We start from the raw sequence: 19,235 nt of genomic DNA, 5'->3' as shown, positions 1-19,235 counted from the left end.
TATGTGGATCCAATGTCATTTAAATGATTTTAGACATTTGTCGCTGATTATTCCATGTTTCTTTTTAATTGTGAAGTTTGTTGTCCCTCTATGTTAATGTTCTTCACAAGTCACGGCTAAGGGCATAAATGGGCCAAGTTAAGCCAAACTTTGGCTTTGATAGCTGTTATGGACCCGTATAAAGGGCTCGTAGAATGACAGGCCCAATAAGAGGCTATCTAAGATGTAAATCTAATATAATAATGGATAGATATCCATCAAGGATACTAATCCTAATACGACAGCATAGCAAGCAGGCCTGGGCCTCTATCAGAGGCACTAAAGGCCCATCCACACTACCCACAGGTAACCTATATAAATACAAGATAAACCCTAAAGGTACGTTATGCTCTCTCTTACTGTTATGCTGTCACTGTGTGCACACACACCCCATTGGCTAACGTCGTTAATAGTATTCTGTGCGCCGTGATCAGCTTGACTCAATGGTATCTCTTCTATAGATCCCTTGGAGAGGGCACTAGATCCAAGATCAACATACCAGTCCATTGGGCTGGACATCTCTGTCTCTAAGACAGAACAATAGCCTAAGTCTATGTAAAATATTTGGAACCTATACTGACCTTTTAGCCTATTAAATACTTGATTTATGGCATGCCATATTATAAAAAAACTAAAAAAACCGAATACGACTTGTAAGGCCTATCCTTCCCAATTTGCAAACTAAAGTTTGTAGGCCTAAATCAAATTAAAATATAAAAAATAAAAAAATTATTCACAAAGACCACATGAAATCAATTTTCATTAACATCACATGAAATAAGCTTTCATTAACATCACATGAAATAATGTTATCAAAGATCACATGAAAATATTCATAAAAATCACATAAAAATTTCATATATGTATATAAAAAATTCACAGGACTAGTTTTCGGTCGTCCATGGCGTTAAGGCGATTCGGTTTGCGGTATCTGATACAAAACACGGATTAGAAGAGGCAGTCTTAACATGGCGTTACAGATTAGATTTATATGATTTTATATAATTTTATATGATTTTAAACACGGATTAGATTTCAAAACATGGCGTTAAGGAGACTCGGTTTTTTTACTTATTATATAATTAATTATAATTAACTAAAGTAAAAATTATAATTTGGCACCAACTAAATTATAATTTAAGCCAATATTACCTGATATAAGGTTCATTATGTATTCCAAATATGATTTAATAAAGGATATTAATCATACTAAAGAAGAGTGGGGGATTAAGGTTAGAGTGGTTAGGACTTGGAAGGTTCCTAATTTTCAGCAAAAAGATTTTGACGACAATGTGGAGATGGTTCTATTAGATGAAAAGGTTGAAGTTGAGGTTTTTGGTCGTCCATGGCGTTAAGGCGACTCGGTTTGCGGAATTTGATACGAAACACGGATTAGAAGAGGCAGTGGCGTACTTGTTTTTTTTACTTATTATATAATTAAGTATTTGGTTGTAAGATATGGTTAAGATATGATTGTAAGATATGATTTGTAAATTATTTGGGTTGTAAATAAACCCCTCCCTATAATTAATTATAATTAACTAAAGTAAAAATTATAATTTGGCACCATCTAAATAGAAAATCAAATACTCAATACAAAGTAACAACAAACCATCTAAATGCAAACAAATAATAAGGAACATGTATAGTATTTTTTTTTTTGTGTTTTACCTTTTTTTTATTTTTTATCCTGTATATTTTTTTCTAATTTATTCTAATCAGTTATGTTATTTATTCTTACTCCTATTATTTTTTTTAAAAAAAGACTTCTAAACTTAATCACAAAAATGATTAGTTGACCTATTTCAAAATGGGAAAAATGTTTCTGCAGTTACTGCAGATAAGTTATCTGCTTTTTTCCCAAAACGACGTCGTTATGGTATTGAAATCTTAAAAATTTATAAATATAAAGACTGTTATAACCCTGAAATAAATTAAAATTACAAAAATACTATGATTTCCGCCCCAAAACGATATCGTATTAGGCTTACTGCAGATAACTTATCTGCAGTAACTGCAGAAAAAGCGAACCCTTTCAAAATATGGGCCTAATTAAACCAAATAAACATGTTTAAAAACAGGAAAAAGGGTTTGTCCTTTTAGGCTTTGTTTGAGAGTTGGTTTTAGGAGGGGAAAGAAAGGAAAGGGAGGATTTTAGTAAGCTCTTCCCTTGTTTGTGAGTTTAAAAAAAGGAGGGGAAGAATTTGGGGATTTTTACTAAACCCTCATTCTTCTTAAAATTAAAGTTCCCCCAATTTGGAGGGTTTGAGGGGGAAATATTAAAAATTACTTATCTACCCTTAGCATTAAAATGTTAAAACTACATAGTTGTGAATCATTTTTAAATGCGATATTATTAGAAAAGTCTCAAATACCTATAGAATTTATTGACGAAAAATATTTCTTCAAAAATAGTGATGAAATTTTTGATGAAAATCATATACGTCAAAAAAATTCCGTCAAAACTAAAGACGAAATTAGAGATGAAACCAGATTTTGCCATAATCACTAACATAAATTTTGTACGGAAAAAAAAAGTTCATTCAAAATTTTTGATAGAATCTAAATTCCGTCGAAACTTTTAACGAAAATATTTTCGTCCAAAATTTTGACGAAACATATTTCCATCGAAAAGTTTTGACGTAAAACAATGACGTCAAAATTTTTTACGGAAAATATTTTCATCAAAATTTGTGACTAAAAATATTTCAGTAAAAAAATTTGACGGAAATTTTTTTTGGTCAAAATTCTTTACGGAATCTAAATTTTGCAAAAATATTTCACAAAAAAACATATTCATCGAAATTTTTGACGAAAAATATTACGATCAAAATTTTCGACGAAACACATTTCTATCGAAAATTGTTGACGAAAAAAAATTACATCAAAATTCTTAAAAGAATTTAAATTCCGCCAAAAGTTTTCGACGAAAACATTTTCGTTAAACTATTTGGCAAAAGAAATTTCTGTCGAAATTTTTAACGAAACATATTTCCATCGAAAATTTTTGACGGAAAATATTTGCGTCAAGTTTTTTGATAAAAAATATTTCCATCAAAATTTTCAACGGAACACATTTCTATCAAAAAAATTGACAAAAAATTTTGACGGAAAAAATATTATGTCAAAATTCTTTAGAGAATCTAAATTTCATCCAAAGTTTCGAATGAAACATTTCCCTCAAAATTTTTAACAAATCAATTTCTGTCGTAATTTTTGTCATAACACATTTCAATCGAAATTTTGAAGGGAAAATGTTTTCCATCAAAAATTTTGACAGAATTCTTTTTTCGTTTAAAACATTTGATGGAGGAAATCGTTTTCGTCAAAACTTTTGATGGAAACTAAATTTTGTCAAAAAATTCGATAGACAATTTTTTTTAAATTTTTTTTCATTAGTTGAAAAATTCCATCGCTTTTCGACGAAAAATATTCCGACGAAAAAAATAATTTTGTGATGTAATTTTCATCATTTGCAACGTAGAAATTTCATCGAAAATATGATCTTTTTTGGTGTTGTGAAAAATACATAAATAATTTTGTTAGAAATTTTAAATTTAAATTAATTTGTAAAATATAATAATTATATTAATTTAAAAAAAGGGTAAAATGGTAAAAATATCTCATTAACCCTCAATTTTTTTCCTTTACTATTTTTTTAACTCCCAAACAAGGGAAGAGAATACCCTTCAATTTTCTTCCCTTCCTTCCCCTCCCTCCTCCTTGGATCCCCTCCCTTCCCCTCCAAACTCCCAAACAAAGGCTATATAAACATCTAAACTTTTAAGTCAAGACTCATCCTGAATTATGTAGACTTCCAACCCCTTAGAATGGCACTCAGCTTAAAATCATGCATTACTTTGATAGAAAAGAAACACGTGTAAATGAGCATTAATCTAATAAATGATATAGGCTACATCAACATATTTTGATCGTTATTTTAACCCTTTTAAGTTATATACACAGCAAATGTTTTCAATTATCACCTTTGGATTCAAATGTCCAATACATATTATAGCCAATATTATATTGCATTATGTGAGCAATGCAATTCATCCCTGGCACTTCAATCCTCAAAACGTCTGAACCAGTCACTATTCTGGCAAGGATTCTAGTATCATTCAAAGAAAGAGATTTGAGTCCTTGGGCAACAGCATCTGCTGGAGTATACAATTTACCCACTTGCCATCTTGGTTCCTGAGCTACCAGTGTAACCGGCCGTGATTAAAAATGAATCAAGACAAAATTCAAACGAACTGAGATGTATGGCTTTCATAAGGAAGGGAATCATCAGAGATTTTCAACATAAGTTTTCTTCTACACAACAACACAAAATCACACCTAATGTAATTAGAAAAAAAAGTCATATAAAAGTGTTTGAAAATCCGTGCTTCCTTCAATCAAATAAGATTGTCAAAGTGATATTAAGATGGAGCACATATATGTATGAAATAATGTTCTTACCTATTCTTTTTTCTAAGCTAACAAACTTATGGGCATAATCTTAATGCTTCAGCTGCCCATGATAGAGTTATTCTCAGGGAATCTCTAATTTAAAGAGTACTAGTGGAGTGTGTGCCATTCAAAAACTTAATAATAAAATAAAAGAAAGTAAATCAAGGAAAAATATTTAGAAGAAAAATTTCATTTTGATTTTTTCTAGACAAGTTATTTTTAAAGTGTTAATTAAAAAATGAATATACTATCATGACAGGATTGAAGAGTTAAATCTATCAACTCCCAAAGCATATATCAAATACTGTTGAGATATATAAAATTATTAATGTAGTCTTACCCAAAAAGCTAAAGCTTTTGGGTTGAATTGGTTCTTTATATGGTATCAGAGCCTCGGTGTACCGGGTTCGATCCTCACCGCCCCCCACTTTCTTTCTAGTGGAATTTCTTTCTTCGCACAGGTAGGTGGGCATGTGCATTGTCCACCCTTCAAGCCCAATGAGCTCTCGTGTGAGGGGGCGTGTTGAGATATATAAAATCATTAATGTAGCCTCACCCAATAGCTTAAGCTTTTGGGTTGAATTGGTTCTTTACAAATACATCAAATAATGCAATTTGCGTGTGAACAAAGTCCCAGCCATGATAACTGAAAGAAGGGGATTCTGCCAAAGAGGAAAGAGTTCATTGTAATGAACAAAAGTATGGGACAGAATGAGGATGCAAGGAAATTTTACCTGAATGCATGGTGTGATGTGGTTACCACTCAATTGTACTTTTTCTAATGTCCTCCCCAATGACTCCACACGAGGCCTTAGTGTTTCTTCAAGAATATCTGTCTCATCAATTGTGTCAAAATTAAACTTCACCTAGAGAGACAGATAGACAACATCAGACATATCTTAACAATGCTAGCTATCTATCAAGAATAAGTTCTAAGATATAGGGCGTCAGACATACCAGTAATGTGGGTTGAACATTGTATGAACTTTCAAAGCAATCACGGTTTTCAGATGGTGTTGGCTTGAACTCTGATACTCCTTGTGTAACCTGACAGAGAGATATGTATGCATCAAGAATAAGAATATACAAGTAAGTTTTAAGCATTAACGCGTAAAATAAGTTTTAAGCATCACAGTCAAATTTTCCTTGCAAGACAAAGATATTCAACCATGTTCAAGTTTGGCTTCATACTTGTGAATCATATAGATCAATGGTGACAAAGATCGCCATTAGTTATTTATAGATTGATCTAAGGGATTATATGCAACAAATACAAATACAAGCAAAATGATTCAGGAATGTGGTCAGCAAAGACAAATAATTTCACCTTTTATAAGGTTAAAAAATATAAATCAATTTTTTTCACTAACGGACAATATAATTATCAATGCATATTCCAAGAACAAGTATCCGTGAAATCTTGAAGAAATGAATGAAACATTGTGCCTTGTCGTAGAATGGCTGGGTTCCGAGTGGTGAGTGCGAATAAGAAAAAAAAGTTAGAAGAAAACCTCATTTGGAAAAAGATGAAAAAAGAAGAAAGAAATGTTATCTAGCCAGCTCCATATCTTTATCGGTTACAACTGTTACAATTTTAGCTAGGGTCAACTTACAATTTTAGCTAGGGCCCAATTATAATTACTTATATAATTATATACACGAAGAAAAGTTCTCACATTTGGGAATTAGATTTTTGACTATTCTTTGTGTGCAATAACCCAAAACATAATAGTTCAATGGACCTTCATATTCCATAATTATAGTCCCGTTATTCATTTGGTTTCATGATTGTTACTTTCAAGGGTTAAGTGTTTGTTCTTTCAAAGGACAGTAAACAACTACCAATCTCATTAATACCCACCATGCAATAGCTTATCTATATGTTCATCCTAGAATTTTAGCTCTTCTACTGTCACACTCTCAAAATATAAATCTTAATATATGCATTGTGAACCTTTCCTTAGGATTCATTGAGACACATTTCTGTTACATGGACCGATGAAACAAGTTCTTGTTCATCATAGGACTATTTGTTATAGAAAAATGTGTTGGTTTTAGAAATGAAGTACATTTTATTGATGTGTGACAATACAACTTATAAAGCAAAATAATAAAAAGAAACTGCTCACTACTACATAACTTCTCATCAAAGTAGAAAAGAAAACTGCTCACTATATAACTACTCATTAAAGCAAAAAAGTAAACTGCCCACTACATAACAACTCATTAAAACATAATGAAAACTGACTCCTAAATAATTAAAAATATCAAATTGCAGTTTCTAAAGCATGATATCTAACACTCCTCCTTGCTTTTGGAGCTGCAAACACCAATCTTCTCCCTTAGATCTTCAAATTTGCTTGTAGGTAATGGTTTTGTGAATATGTCTGCCCATTGGTCTTCTGACTTGCAGTAGACAAGTACGATTTCACCTTCTTTCTGAACTTCCCTTAAGAAGAAAAACTTGATCTTAAAATGTTTGGTTTTCCCATGAAAAACTGGATTGTTAGAAATGGCAATTGCTGCTTGGTTATCAATATGAACTTCAGTATTGTTCCATTGCTTCAGGTGTAAATCACATAAAATTTTTCTTAACCAAATTGCTTGATTAGCTGTTGCCGTAGCAGCTATGAATTCCGCTTCTGCTGTGGACTGTGCTACAACATCCTGCTTTTTAGAGCACCATGAGAAAATTCCTGAGCCAAGACTAAAACAATAACCAGAGGTACTTTTCATATCATCCACAGAACCTCCCCAATCACTGTCAGAAAATCCCAAGAGCTTAAAGTCTTGACTTTTCTTAAATTTCACACCAAAATCAATCGTTCCTTTGATGTATCTCACTACTCTTTTTGCTGCTCTTAAATGCATCTCAGTAGCACAATGCATAAAACGAGATAAAAGACTTACAGAAAATAAAATGTCTGGTCTTGATACTGTGAGGTACATTAGACAACCAATCAGACTTCGAAAGTAGCCTTCTTCAACTCTGTCAGCTCCATCATTCTTGCTCAAGCTCTCCTTTTGATTCATTGGAGTGGTCATTGCCTTGCAATCCTCCAAATGAAATTTCTTGAGAATTTCCTTGGCATACTTCTTTTGACATATGAAAACTTCATCTTCTGACTGCTTAATCTCCATTCCCAAAAAGTATGTCATGAGTCCAAGGTCTGTCATTTCAAAAATCTGCATCATTTCTCTTTTGAACTATTCAACAAGCTTGTCATTGCCACCTGTGATTAAGAGATCATCAACATAAAGAGAGACTATAAGTAGATCATCATCTTCGTGCTTTATATACAGAGTAGCTTCTGAAGTGCTTTTCTTGAATCCTAAGCTTGATAGATGCTCATCTATCTTGCTGTACCATGCTCTAGGTGCTTGTTTCAAGCCATATAGAGCTTTCTTGAGCAGGTAGACCTTCTCGTCCTCACCTTCTTTCACAAATCCTTCGGGCTGTTCAACATAAATCTCCCCCTGCAAAATACCATTCAAGAATGCAGATTTTACATCTAGTTGAAATACTTTCCAGCCTTTTTGAGCAGCAACAGCTAGCGAGAGTCGAATAGTGTCCATTCTAGCCACAGGTGCAAAGGTTTCAGAATAATCAACACCAAAAATTTGTGCATATCCTTTGACTACAAGTCTAGCCTTGTACTTGTTGATGGAGCCATCTGCATTTAACTTGGTTCTAAACACCCATTTTACTCCAATAACTGCTCTATCCTTTGGTTTGTCAACAAGCTCCCAAGTATTATTTTTTTTTATCATTAACAACTCTTCTTCCATTGCCTTCTTCCAATTCTGGTCTTGAATAGCTTCTTTATATCCTGCAGGTTCACAAATGGCTACATTGCATCTTTGATAAATATTGGACAACAACCTTGTTCCACGAATTGGTGGGTCATCTTCTAACTCTTCTTGCCACTGTTCCACTCCTTGCTCTTTGCTTATTTGGATGAGAGGACTTGATTTCTGCTTACTCATGGATGCCTCTTGTGCTTGTGTCCAGTTCCACTTCTCTTCTTCATGAAAATAAACATCCCTACTAATAAGTATCTTTCCAGTTTGAGGTTGATACACTTTGTAGGCTTTGGAGGAAGAGCTATAGCCAACAAAGATTCCTGGTTCTGACTTTTGGTCAAGCTTATCACGCTTTACCTGTGGAATATGAGAGAAACACATACAACCGAACACTCTAAGAAAATTGAGTGAGGGTTTATAGCCATACCATGCCTCAAATGGAGTTTTGTCCTCCAATGCCTTTGTAGGCAGCCTATTTTGCAAGAAGACAGCAGTGCTTGCTGCTTCAGCCCAGAAATTCTTTGGCAACTCTTTTTCGTGAAGCATACATCGAGTCATTTCCATTATGTACCTGTTTCTTCGCTCACTTACTCCATTTTGTTGCGGAGTGTATGGAGCAGTGAGTTGGTGTTCAATGCCAGATTCTTCACAAAAAATATTAAATTGTTCTGAAGTATACTCCTTTCCATTGTCAGTCCTAATGCATTGGATGCTACAACCACTCTGGTTCTCCACCGTTTTCTTGAACTTCCAAAACAGGCTAGCCACTTCTGATTTATGCTTCATGAAAAAAATCCAACACATTCTGCTAAAATCATCTATGAAAATAACATAGTAACGACTATCTGCAAGTGATTGAGTTCTTTGAGGACCAGCAACATCTGAGTGGATCAACTGCAGCTTATTGGAGGCTCTCCAACTTGACTTGGGAAATGGATTTCTTTTTTGTTTGCCAAATTGACAGGCATTACAATATGGTAAATGATCTGCAAAGGTTGGTAAATCATTTGACAACTCCTTCTTCTTCATCAACAACATATTTGAGAGGTGACAATGGCCTAGTCTCTTGTGCCAAGTCTCAGTCACATTCTCATCTGTGGAAACAGCAGCTTGCTCCTCCTTGACTGGTTCAAATGAGAAACTCTTGCCTCTCATTTTTGCTTTGATGATTTCCTTTCCATTTGCATCTTGAATGAGACAAACTCTATCTTCGAAAAACACTTTGAATCCTTTTTCAATGAGCTGTCCAACACTTAACAAATTTTGATCAATATCAGGTACAAAAAGAACATCTGAGATTGACTTTGTACCTGAATTTGTTAGGATAGAAACAGTTCCTATTCCCTTTACCAAAATGTGGTCACCATTACCGATTCTGACTTTTGTGATTGGTGTGGGTTTTAACTCCTTGAAAAGACTTCGATCATGAGTCATGTGGTTTGTACACCCACTGTCAATCAGCTAGCTCTCACTAGATTCATTGCTGGAGAAACAAGTGGCTACGAACAGTTGATCCTCCTCTTCTTCGTCAACAACTTGAGCATCTGCCTCCTGCATTTGATTCTTATTTCTGCATACCACTGCCTCATGCCCAAATTGGCTGCATTTGGAGCATTTTGCATCTGGCCTCCTCCAACATTTGAAAGGAGGGTGACCTTTCTTCCCACAATGGTGACAAGGAGGATATTTCCCCTTGGAATTTCCATTCCTGCTACTTGAAGAAAAAGAACCAGAATTACCTTCTTGCACTTTCTTATTTTTACCAGCTTCATGATATTTTGCAGGTAGAGCTCCTTCAATGACACCTTCTTGCCTCATGGCTCTTCTTTGCTCTTGTGCTTGCAAAGCATTCAACAATTCAGCAAGAGTGATGCTTGACATATCCTTAGTATTCTCTAAGGATGTAATTGTGGCCTCAAATTTTTCAGGAACGGTTACAAGGATCTTTTCAACAATTCTTGACTCTAGAAAAGAAGAGCCCAGCAATCTGATCCGGCTTGCTATACTAAGAAGCCTCTCAGAATACTCCTTAATAGATTCATCATTCTTCATCTTCTGCATCTCGAAGTCGCGAACTAGATTCAGCACCTGCATTCCTCGAATGCGTTCATCTCCCTTGTATTCAGTCTTGAGATAATCCCATATCTCCTTTGCTGACTTCAAAGTCATGATACGAGTGAAAATAGTGGGTGAAACTGCAGCGAACAAACAGGCTTTTGCTTTTGACTTCTTAGTTTTCTTCTCCTTCTGCACTTTTATTTGTGCCATGGTGGGATTAGCTGGAAGAGGCAGAATTTCATAGTCCTCTTCCACTGCTTCCCAAAGATCCAACGCCTCCAAGTACGTCTCCATGCGTACCTCCCAAATTGGGTAGTTTTCTCCATCAAATACTGGCGGAGCAATTGACGTAAGATTCGCTTCAGTTTCCATGGCGCCTCAAATTGACACACAGATCCCTTTAGGAAGATAGCTCTGATACCAGTTGTTGGTTTTAGAAATGAAGTACATTTTATTGATGTGTGACAATACAACTTATAAAGCAAAATAATAAAAAGAAACTGCTCACTACTACATAACTTCTCATCAAAGTAGAAAAGAAAACTGCTCACTATATAACTACCCATTAAAGCAAAAAAGTAAACTGCCCACTACATAACAACTCATTAAAACATAATGAAAACTGACTCCTAAATAATTAAAAATATCAAATTGCAGTTTCTAAAGCATGATCTCTAACAAAATGAAACATATTTTTTGCTTATATATAATTTTAAGTAGTTGCAGTAGCCTATTTTATAGAAATAAAATCATATGGCTCTTACCCATTCGATAAGACATTTGTGTCCAGGTTTATTTTTTTAAAGCTGTAAACTATGGTACTATTACATGAATACAATAATATTCTGTCATTCTCTTTTGTCTATTCTGTGCAGGAGTCTGCAATATTAACCAAACAAAAACATCCTCTCTCTTTTTTAACTTAATCCAATGACAGTGGCTAGTCTGTGAGAGAAAGGTAAACTGAATGAATCTGAATATGATGCATTATAAGTTCACTATACTATAAATACTATCATTTATATCTTTTGCTCAACATTGTTAATATTATTAATCAATAGTGGTGTTATATGTTCTCATCCTTACTAGTGAATCGCTTGGATGCACTACTAAGAAGTAAAGTTGGAGATCTTGTGCCATCCAGCTTGCTTTTGGTCTTGGTCAGTGAATCTATGTGATATTCGAATTAGAAAGTGATTGTTAGTATATGATAAGTGTGATTCATATTTAATGCAAACTATTATATTACACCCACCCTAATGCCTATCCTTAACCACAAGTGTCTTACTTTTTCAGAAAGATTATAAAGCAATCGACAAGTCATGGATAACAATGCCACGAAATACATCTATGTATGAGGAGGGAGTTCGGGGATTTATGGCAGTTGTAATTTGTTCCAATTTGAATATTATCGATTAAGAATTTTTTATTTCTCATTAAAATATTGTCTTTATTTATAATTTGTAGGTTTCATGTTTGGAATCCTCAAATGGTATTAGAAGGTCTTCACCAAATATTAACATATCATCCGCACAACAAGGTCAAAATGAAGGATTAGCAACTCTTCCCAATGACTTTTTCATGGATGACATTTAAATTCTACATATTTTGAAAACTTTGGAATGACATTTTATTGGATATTTTTGTGATCTTTAATTTTTGTTTAGACTACAACAGTACTTTGGGATTACTATTTTGTGTGTAGATTATAGTTCTATTGGGAATACATTTTGTTGAACTTTTTTGTGATCTTTACTTTTGGTTTAGACTACAATACTATCTGATGATATTTTGTTAGACTTTTTTGTAATCTATATTTTTTATTTAGATGATAGTGCAAAACATCAGGTTTGATGTTTTTGAACATTATGATAAATGACATTTTATATTTTATGAATGATCCTTTTTAGTTAATAATTTTAATTATATTTGGACGACATGTCATCATGGTTTCATTGCTAGTAATAATCTCCACACGTTATTTATTTAGGGGCAGCTGAAGTGACTGAGGTTATTTAATAGAAAAAAAATAGTAATTTTTTATTTAGGGGCTGTGTTCATAAAAGTTATAACTATGTTTTACATGTAAGATATAGTGTCAAAAACTAAAAGGATACAACCTTGTGTCCTTTAAACGGACAAACCCTTTTTCCTACTTTTAAATGTGTTTATTTGGTTTAATTGGGCCCATATTTTGACATGGGTCAACTAATCAATTTTGTGATTAAGTTTAGAAGTTTTTATTTTTTTGAAATAATAGGAGTAAGAATAAATAACATAACTGATTAGAATAAATTAGAAAAAAAGTATACTGGATAACAAATAAAAAAGGTAAAAAAAAAAAAACATACTATACATGTTCCTTATTATTTGTTTGCATTTAGATGGTTTGTTGTTACTTTGTATTGAGTATTTGATTTTCTATTTAGATGGTGCCAGATTATAATTTTTACTTTTTATTATAATTAATTATATAATAAGTAAAAAAAAACAAGCAGATGCCAAGATACTTGCTGGCTTGGACGTAGCTACGCCACTCGTATTGATGTCAGTGCTCAGAGGTGTTGAGTAACCTGAAAGAATGGCAAAATAAGTAAATTTATAGATTTGAAAGAGACAATTCAAAATCCATTATATGTTCCAGTAGAGTTGCCGAGGTTAAAGCAACTTTGCAACGATAATCTGAATGCTCCAGCCAACTACTACTTTTCCCTGGTATCTTGCATTTATGATTGCTTAACTCCAAACATACGAGGAAACTGATATTTTTTCTTTTCACTTATTTATATAGTGAAAATAGGATTTTCTATCTACCAAAAAACAAAACAAAAATAGGATTTTCTTCCTTCAAGACCACCGAAAATTTCTCATTGAGTGATTAGATAAGATTGTAATGTCTAAGAGTCATACGAAACGAGATGAAGATAGTTATGGAGTTATGGACTTATGGTTGTTGTACACTTGTACTAGCTAAGACTAATTTATTAATAGTAAATCATTAGTTTTAAAATTATTGTTTCGGTTTTATAGAAATATTACGAAATTCATCAAATACACTTATTTTTTGAGAAATGTAATTATATTCGATTAAATTATTCTTATACTTCATTACTATTTTATTTTTATTTCACTTAATATTAAGAGATAAAGATAAACTTTAAAATAAATGTCTTCTTAATTTCTAAAATAAATAACAATTTAAAATGAATTAAAAATTCTATAGTAATAATAATAATTTCAAAAATACCTATTCTTTATGATTTAATGTTTTTGTTTTTCTGAGGAAAAAGTTTCTCTATCACCACTTATTTAAGAGTGAGTGGTGGCAGAAAAGTTTTTTTTGCAATAAAAACAGAAATGTTTTTTTTCATTATTTTATTATTATTATTATTTAACTTTTACATTGTGCATCGTAAACATTATTCTAGCATGCATAAGACTGCTTACTAGGTATTTTTCCAATTAATACTTCAAAATTTCCGTGGAGAATCTCAAGAGAAAATGATAAAACACAAAGCAAACCAATCTATCTATATCTATATTAAAGAAAAACTATTCTTTGGGAATTTTGCTGATATGTCACTTTGTCATGAATCCTCCACTTTGGCAATTTTTATACAATAAGAAAAAAAAAAGAAAGAAAAAAAGCAGGTGCCCTGGCTTGGATGCTAATAACACAGCATCTGTCAACTACCGAGCTTTACCCTACTCCACCTATTCGCAGACCTTTGTGAACTTTGAGCCAACTGACGAGGCTCCAAGAATCTATCACTTCTAGGTCTCTTACGAGGCTCCAAGAATCTATCACTTCTAGGTCTCTTACGAGGCTCCAACGAACTTGCATAACCCATAGCATCAGTCCTTCCACCTCTCGTGTCTCTATGTCTCTTATGACGATTTGGTGTTGGTCCACTTGACTTCATTTCCTTGTCAACTTCATAGACCAATGGTTGGATATCCTGAAGATCAGGCCCTGGAACATACCCAAAAGGCCGCTTGGATGGATCCATTCTACTACAATTATGAGATTCTATGCTTAAAAGCTACTAGTATGTGGTGAAAATTAACTCACACTAGGCATTTTGATCAAGGAAGCTTATGCAATTTTTTTAGAAGGTGTAATGGGACCCTGCCAACCAAACAAAGAAACAAAACTATTGTAGACCTCGAAATTCTGCTTCACACTGTTTGCTTTTTGCTTCTCCAAGTAACAAGATTTCCCCACACATAGGTGCAATAGCCTGAGGTAGATCTCCTGTCTACTGATGAGCCTGCCCAATCTGCATCAGTGTAGATTTCAATTGTCCTTTTATACCCCTTTTTAAAGAATAATCCTCTTCCTGGAGTATTCTTGAGGTATCTAAGCACCCTATAGACTGCACTAAGATGCTTCTCCTTGGGTGAGTGCATGAATTAACTAATCATACTCACCGCAAAGGCAATGTCAAGACGTGTATGAGATAAGTAGATTAGTTTACCAACCAATCGTTGATATTGTTCTTTATCCACCTCATTCCCATCTTCAATACCTAACTTGGTATTAGGTTCCACAGGTGTCTCAGTAGGTTTACACCCTAACATTCCTGTTTCCAACAAAAGATCTAGAACATATTTTTTTGTGTTAGAGTGATGCCTGTTTTGCTCCTAGCAACTTCCATACCAAGGAAATATTTGAGAGTGCCAAGGTCTTTGAGTTCAAATTGAGCTGCTAGAAATTTCTTCAAGGTGTCCAATTCCTCAATATCATCACCTGTAAGAATTATATCATCTACGTATACAATAAGAATAACAATTTTACCATTCTTAGAGTGTTTGTGGAAGAGAGTATGATCAGTCTGTGCTTGAATGAAGCCTCTTCTTTTGACTGCTTGTGTGAATTTGTCGAACCATTCTCTGGGAGACTGTTTCAATCCATATAGAGACTTTTTTAGTTTACACACTGATCCATTTCCCTTTTCAAAACCAGGTGGAGGATCCATATAGACTTCTTCATGTAAGTCACCATTTAGGAATGCATTCTTCACATCTAACTGTTGCAGAGGCCAATCTAGATTGGCAGCAAGAGATAAGAGAACTCGGATGGTATTGACTTTAGCAACCGGAGCAAAAGTCTCATGATAATCTATCCCATGAGTCTGAGTGAAACCCTTTGCAACCAATCTTGCCTTGTATCTGTTGATGCTATTATCTGCATTGAATTTTATTGTAAACACCCATTTGCATCCTACTGCCTGTTTTCCTTTGGGTAGGGTCACTATCTCCCAAGTTCCATTTCTTTTTAAAGCATTCATTTCTTCAAAGACAGCATCCCTCCATTTTTGATCATTGAGAGCCTCATGTATATTTCTCGGTATCTTTGTACTATCCAACATAGTATTGAAAGCACGAAACCCTGGGGACAACTTTCCATATGAAATATGATTAGAAATAGGATGAGTAGTACAAGATCGAGTACCTTTTCTGAGAGCAATGGGCAAGTGTAGATCATTTTCACCATGACACTCAAGTATATGGGTGCTGGAACTGGAACATGGTTCAGAATCCTGGCAGTGTAGAGGCTCTGGGTTATTCACACTTTGAGGAGTCTTTCGCCTGCTATAAACTTGTCCCCATTTTGAGGAGGCTCCTGATGGTGAGGATTTTGTAGCTCCCCCTGTTTCCAAAATTAGAGGTAATATCGTGGCATCAGTAGGTTCCCATGACTGATCTTCATCTACTCCTATCTCCCCCTGAAGAGAAGTCGAGGGGAAGAAAGGGTCATTTTCAGAAAAAGTGACATCCATAGAGACAAAGACCTTACGAAGAGAGGGTGAATAACATTTATATCCACGTTGAGTAGGAGAATAACCAATAAAGACACACTGGAGAGACTTAGGATCAAGCTTAGACCGTTGATGGGAGGGAATATGGACAAATGCAACGCAACCAAATAACTTGAGAGGTAAGGAGGAGACACCTCGGAAGGAAGGGAAGATACGAACAAGACTATAAAGAGGAGACTGAAATTTCAGAATGCGAGATGGCATTCGATTTATCAGATACGAGGCAGTGAGAACTGCCTCTCCCCAAAGATATTTAGGAACACTCGTGGTAAACATAAGAGCCCGAGCAACTTCAAGGAGATGTCGGTTTTTTCTTTATGCAACTCCGTTTTGTTGGGGTGTGTCAGGACACGAGCTTTGGTGAAGGATGCCATGTTGGGAAAGATATTCTCCAAGAATAGAGTTAAAATACTCTTTGCCATTATCTGTACGAAGAATTTGTATAGCAACTTGGAATTGGGTTTGAACCATGGCATGAAATTTTTTAAACACGGATGCAGCATCGGACTTATCCTTTAGAAGATACACCCAACAGACTCGAGAATGGTCATCAATGAAGGTAATGAACCATCGAGTACCTGAAAAACACGGGCTGGACCCCATATGTCACTATGAATTAAGGAAAATGGGGAAGAGTCATGGTGAACTTTAGAAGGATAATGAGCACGAGTATGCTTGGCAAGTTGACAAATATCACAAGAAAACAAACTTGGACTTTTATGAATAAATAAGTTTGGCAACAACTTCTGAAGATAAATAAAATTTGGATGGCCTAGCCTACGATGCCACATCATAACATCATTACATGAATCAAAAGGAAACATAGAGTTTTTTCTACGAAAACAGCTTCATGAGTCACATCCTCCTCAAAGTAGTAAAGTCCACCATCCTCTCTAGCACTGCCAATCATCCTCTCCGAGTCCTGTTCCTGAAAAACACAACCATGTGGAAAGAATTTAGCAAAGCAATGCAACTCAAAGGTGAGCTTGCTAATAGAAATGAGATTACAGGTCAGAGAAGGAACATAAAGAACTGATGTCAAAGTAATCAGCTCAGAAAGTTTAATGGTTCTGTGTCCCGCAATCTGGGAAAAACTGCCATCGGCGATCTTGACCCGAGAAGGTTCAGAATATGGAGTGTATGAACAAAACAAGCCAAGGTTACCTGTCATATGATCAGAGGCTCCAGAATCAAGGATCCAATGATTTTGACTATCAATATGGAAAGTTGTACCTTGCTGGACCACATGACTAGTGGCCTTAGGAGGTTGAGTCAAAAGTCTCTGAAGTTGTTCAAACTTAGTCTTGCTAAGAAAGACACCATCAGAGTAAGAGGAAGAGTGTTTTGAGGAAGCCATGAATAGAAAGAGAAGGGTTGACGTTGATGAAAAATCAAGTTTTGTAAATTTTTGCTGACCTCTGGAACAGCCGGCGAGAAGGTCTGTGCAAGTCGCGCGTGACGTGAAGGCGGCGCGTCGCGCCGGAAACTGGCCGCGCGTGTGACGTTGCGTGCGGCGGTTGACGGCGATGGGTCCAGCGGCGGTCGACTCGTCAGATCCTTCTGAGTCGAATGGTCACCTCACTTTCTTGATCGGAGGTCAGTAGACTAGGTTTCTGTGTTGGACAGATTCAAGGAGGTTTTAGGAGGTGTTTGACGGTGATGGAAGTGTTGGATGGTTATTTCAGATTTGAATTAGGGTAGGAACGAACCCGCTCTGATACCATATTGAAGAGAAGTTTCTGTATATTGATATTGAATAATTTACATGAGTGAGTATTTATACAAGAAAAAATCGCTAAGAATGACTAAGCGATCCTAATCACAATCAATTCTAATCAATCACAATAAATCCTAATCAATCATAATCAATCCTAATTAATAGGAAATAAAAACGGAAACATGTTTGGATTCTGATTTTCTACAAAAATAGGTAGGGAACTAAACATTTCTGATTTAGTTAGAAGAAACAGGTGACCAATATTGTTAGTGTTTTTCACTATCTGGTGCTTGACTACTCTACTCTTTGATAGTTTACCTTTTTTTCAAAATGAAATGTTACTCTGTTAGGAGGAGGAGGCAGCTGATTCTTATGACGAATGGTGTTCGACAACTCTTAGGAAAATAAGAGAAGCCTCCCCATTGAGTTTGAAAGTTATTTTACGATCTGTGAGTTGCATCTCCCTTGCATGTTTATCTATTTCCCATTCAAGATGCTATTTTCTTCTGCTTTAACCTCTGCTATTGAATTTAGATACGTGAAGGTAGATTTGAAACTCTTGATCAATGTCTTGTACGTGAGTACCGTATATCCCATCGCGGAATTTCTAAGCATGTCTCCTCTGATTTCTTTGAGGTAATGATCTTCTTGGTATCTTTTCCCTAAAGAACAACTTCAATTTGTTTTTATGATTTCACTTGACTTCTTTATGTAGGGTGTTCGGGCACGAATGGTTGATAAAGACTTTGCACCAAAGGTACCTATTTTGTTCTAGGAGTCTGTACATTTATGAACTCAGTAACATCCATTTTTTTTTTCTTTTCTCGGGATTTATCTAAACCATTTTATTACCAAATTTGCAGTGGGACCCACCTAGTTTAAAAGATGTATCAGAGGACATGGTTGAATACTATTTCTATCCGTTTAACGAAGTTGAGTCTGAACTGGTGCTGCCAACGGCATTGCGAGAACCTTACATGTGAAACAGACATACCTTCCATTAATGCTTATCTTTAGCAAGGGTAAGCCAAATAAGTTCTAATTTTGTTGTCAAAATTCGTGTATTGTAATTCTATGTTTTTTCTTTTTATTAAGTAAATTACATTTGCTTGAGATTTGTCAAAATGAAAATTCTAAACTTCTCATGAATTACACTTTTGATTATTTTTTCTTTAATTTAGTGATAACTAAATGGATAACTTTTTAGTCCTCTTGTAGTACATACTACAATCACTTAAATTATAATAAATAATTACGTATGAGAAATGAAGAATATGTCAAGAAAATGAGTATAAATGCAATTAGGTGAATACATATATGAGAGTTGTTATATTTACAAT

At 34.6% G+C, this 19,235-nt stretch overlaps 1 protein-coding gene across 1 annotated transcript; it reads left to right on the top strand.

Moving 5' to 3' along the window:
• The first annotated feature begins 17,424 nt into the window (after positions 1-17,424).
• LOC133298960 (small ribosomal subunit protein mS47-like) lies at positions 17,425-19,035 on the top strand. The gene is made up of 5 exons (XM_061498347.1): positions 17,425-17,505; positions 18,246-18,344; positions 18,430-18,531; positions 18,611-18,652; positions 18,759-19,035. Exons 1-5 carry the CDS (start codon positions 17,425-17,427, stop codon positions 18,876-18,878), a joined length of 444 nt encoding a protein of 147 aa, XP_061354331.1. The 3' UTR covers positions 18,879-19,035.
• The last annotated feature ends 200 nt before the right edge of the window (positions 19,036-19,235 follow it).

The sequence above is a fragment of the Gastrolobium bilobum genome, unplaced genomic scaffold (assembly GCF_033153095.1).
Source record: "Gastrolobium bilobum isolate Gb01-03AN ecotype WA unplaced genomic scaffold, APGP_CSIRO_Gbil_v1 utg42143, whole genome shotgun sequence".
In the NCBI taxonomy this organism is placed as follows: Eukaryota; Viridiplantae; Streptophyta; class Magnoliopsida; order Fabales; family Fabaceae; genus Gastrolobium; species Gastrolobium bilobum.
Note: the sequence above shows the minus strand (reverse complement) of the source record. Positions and strands in the feature narration are given on the sequence as shown.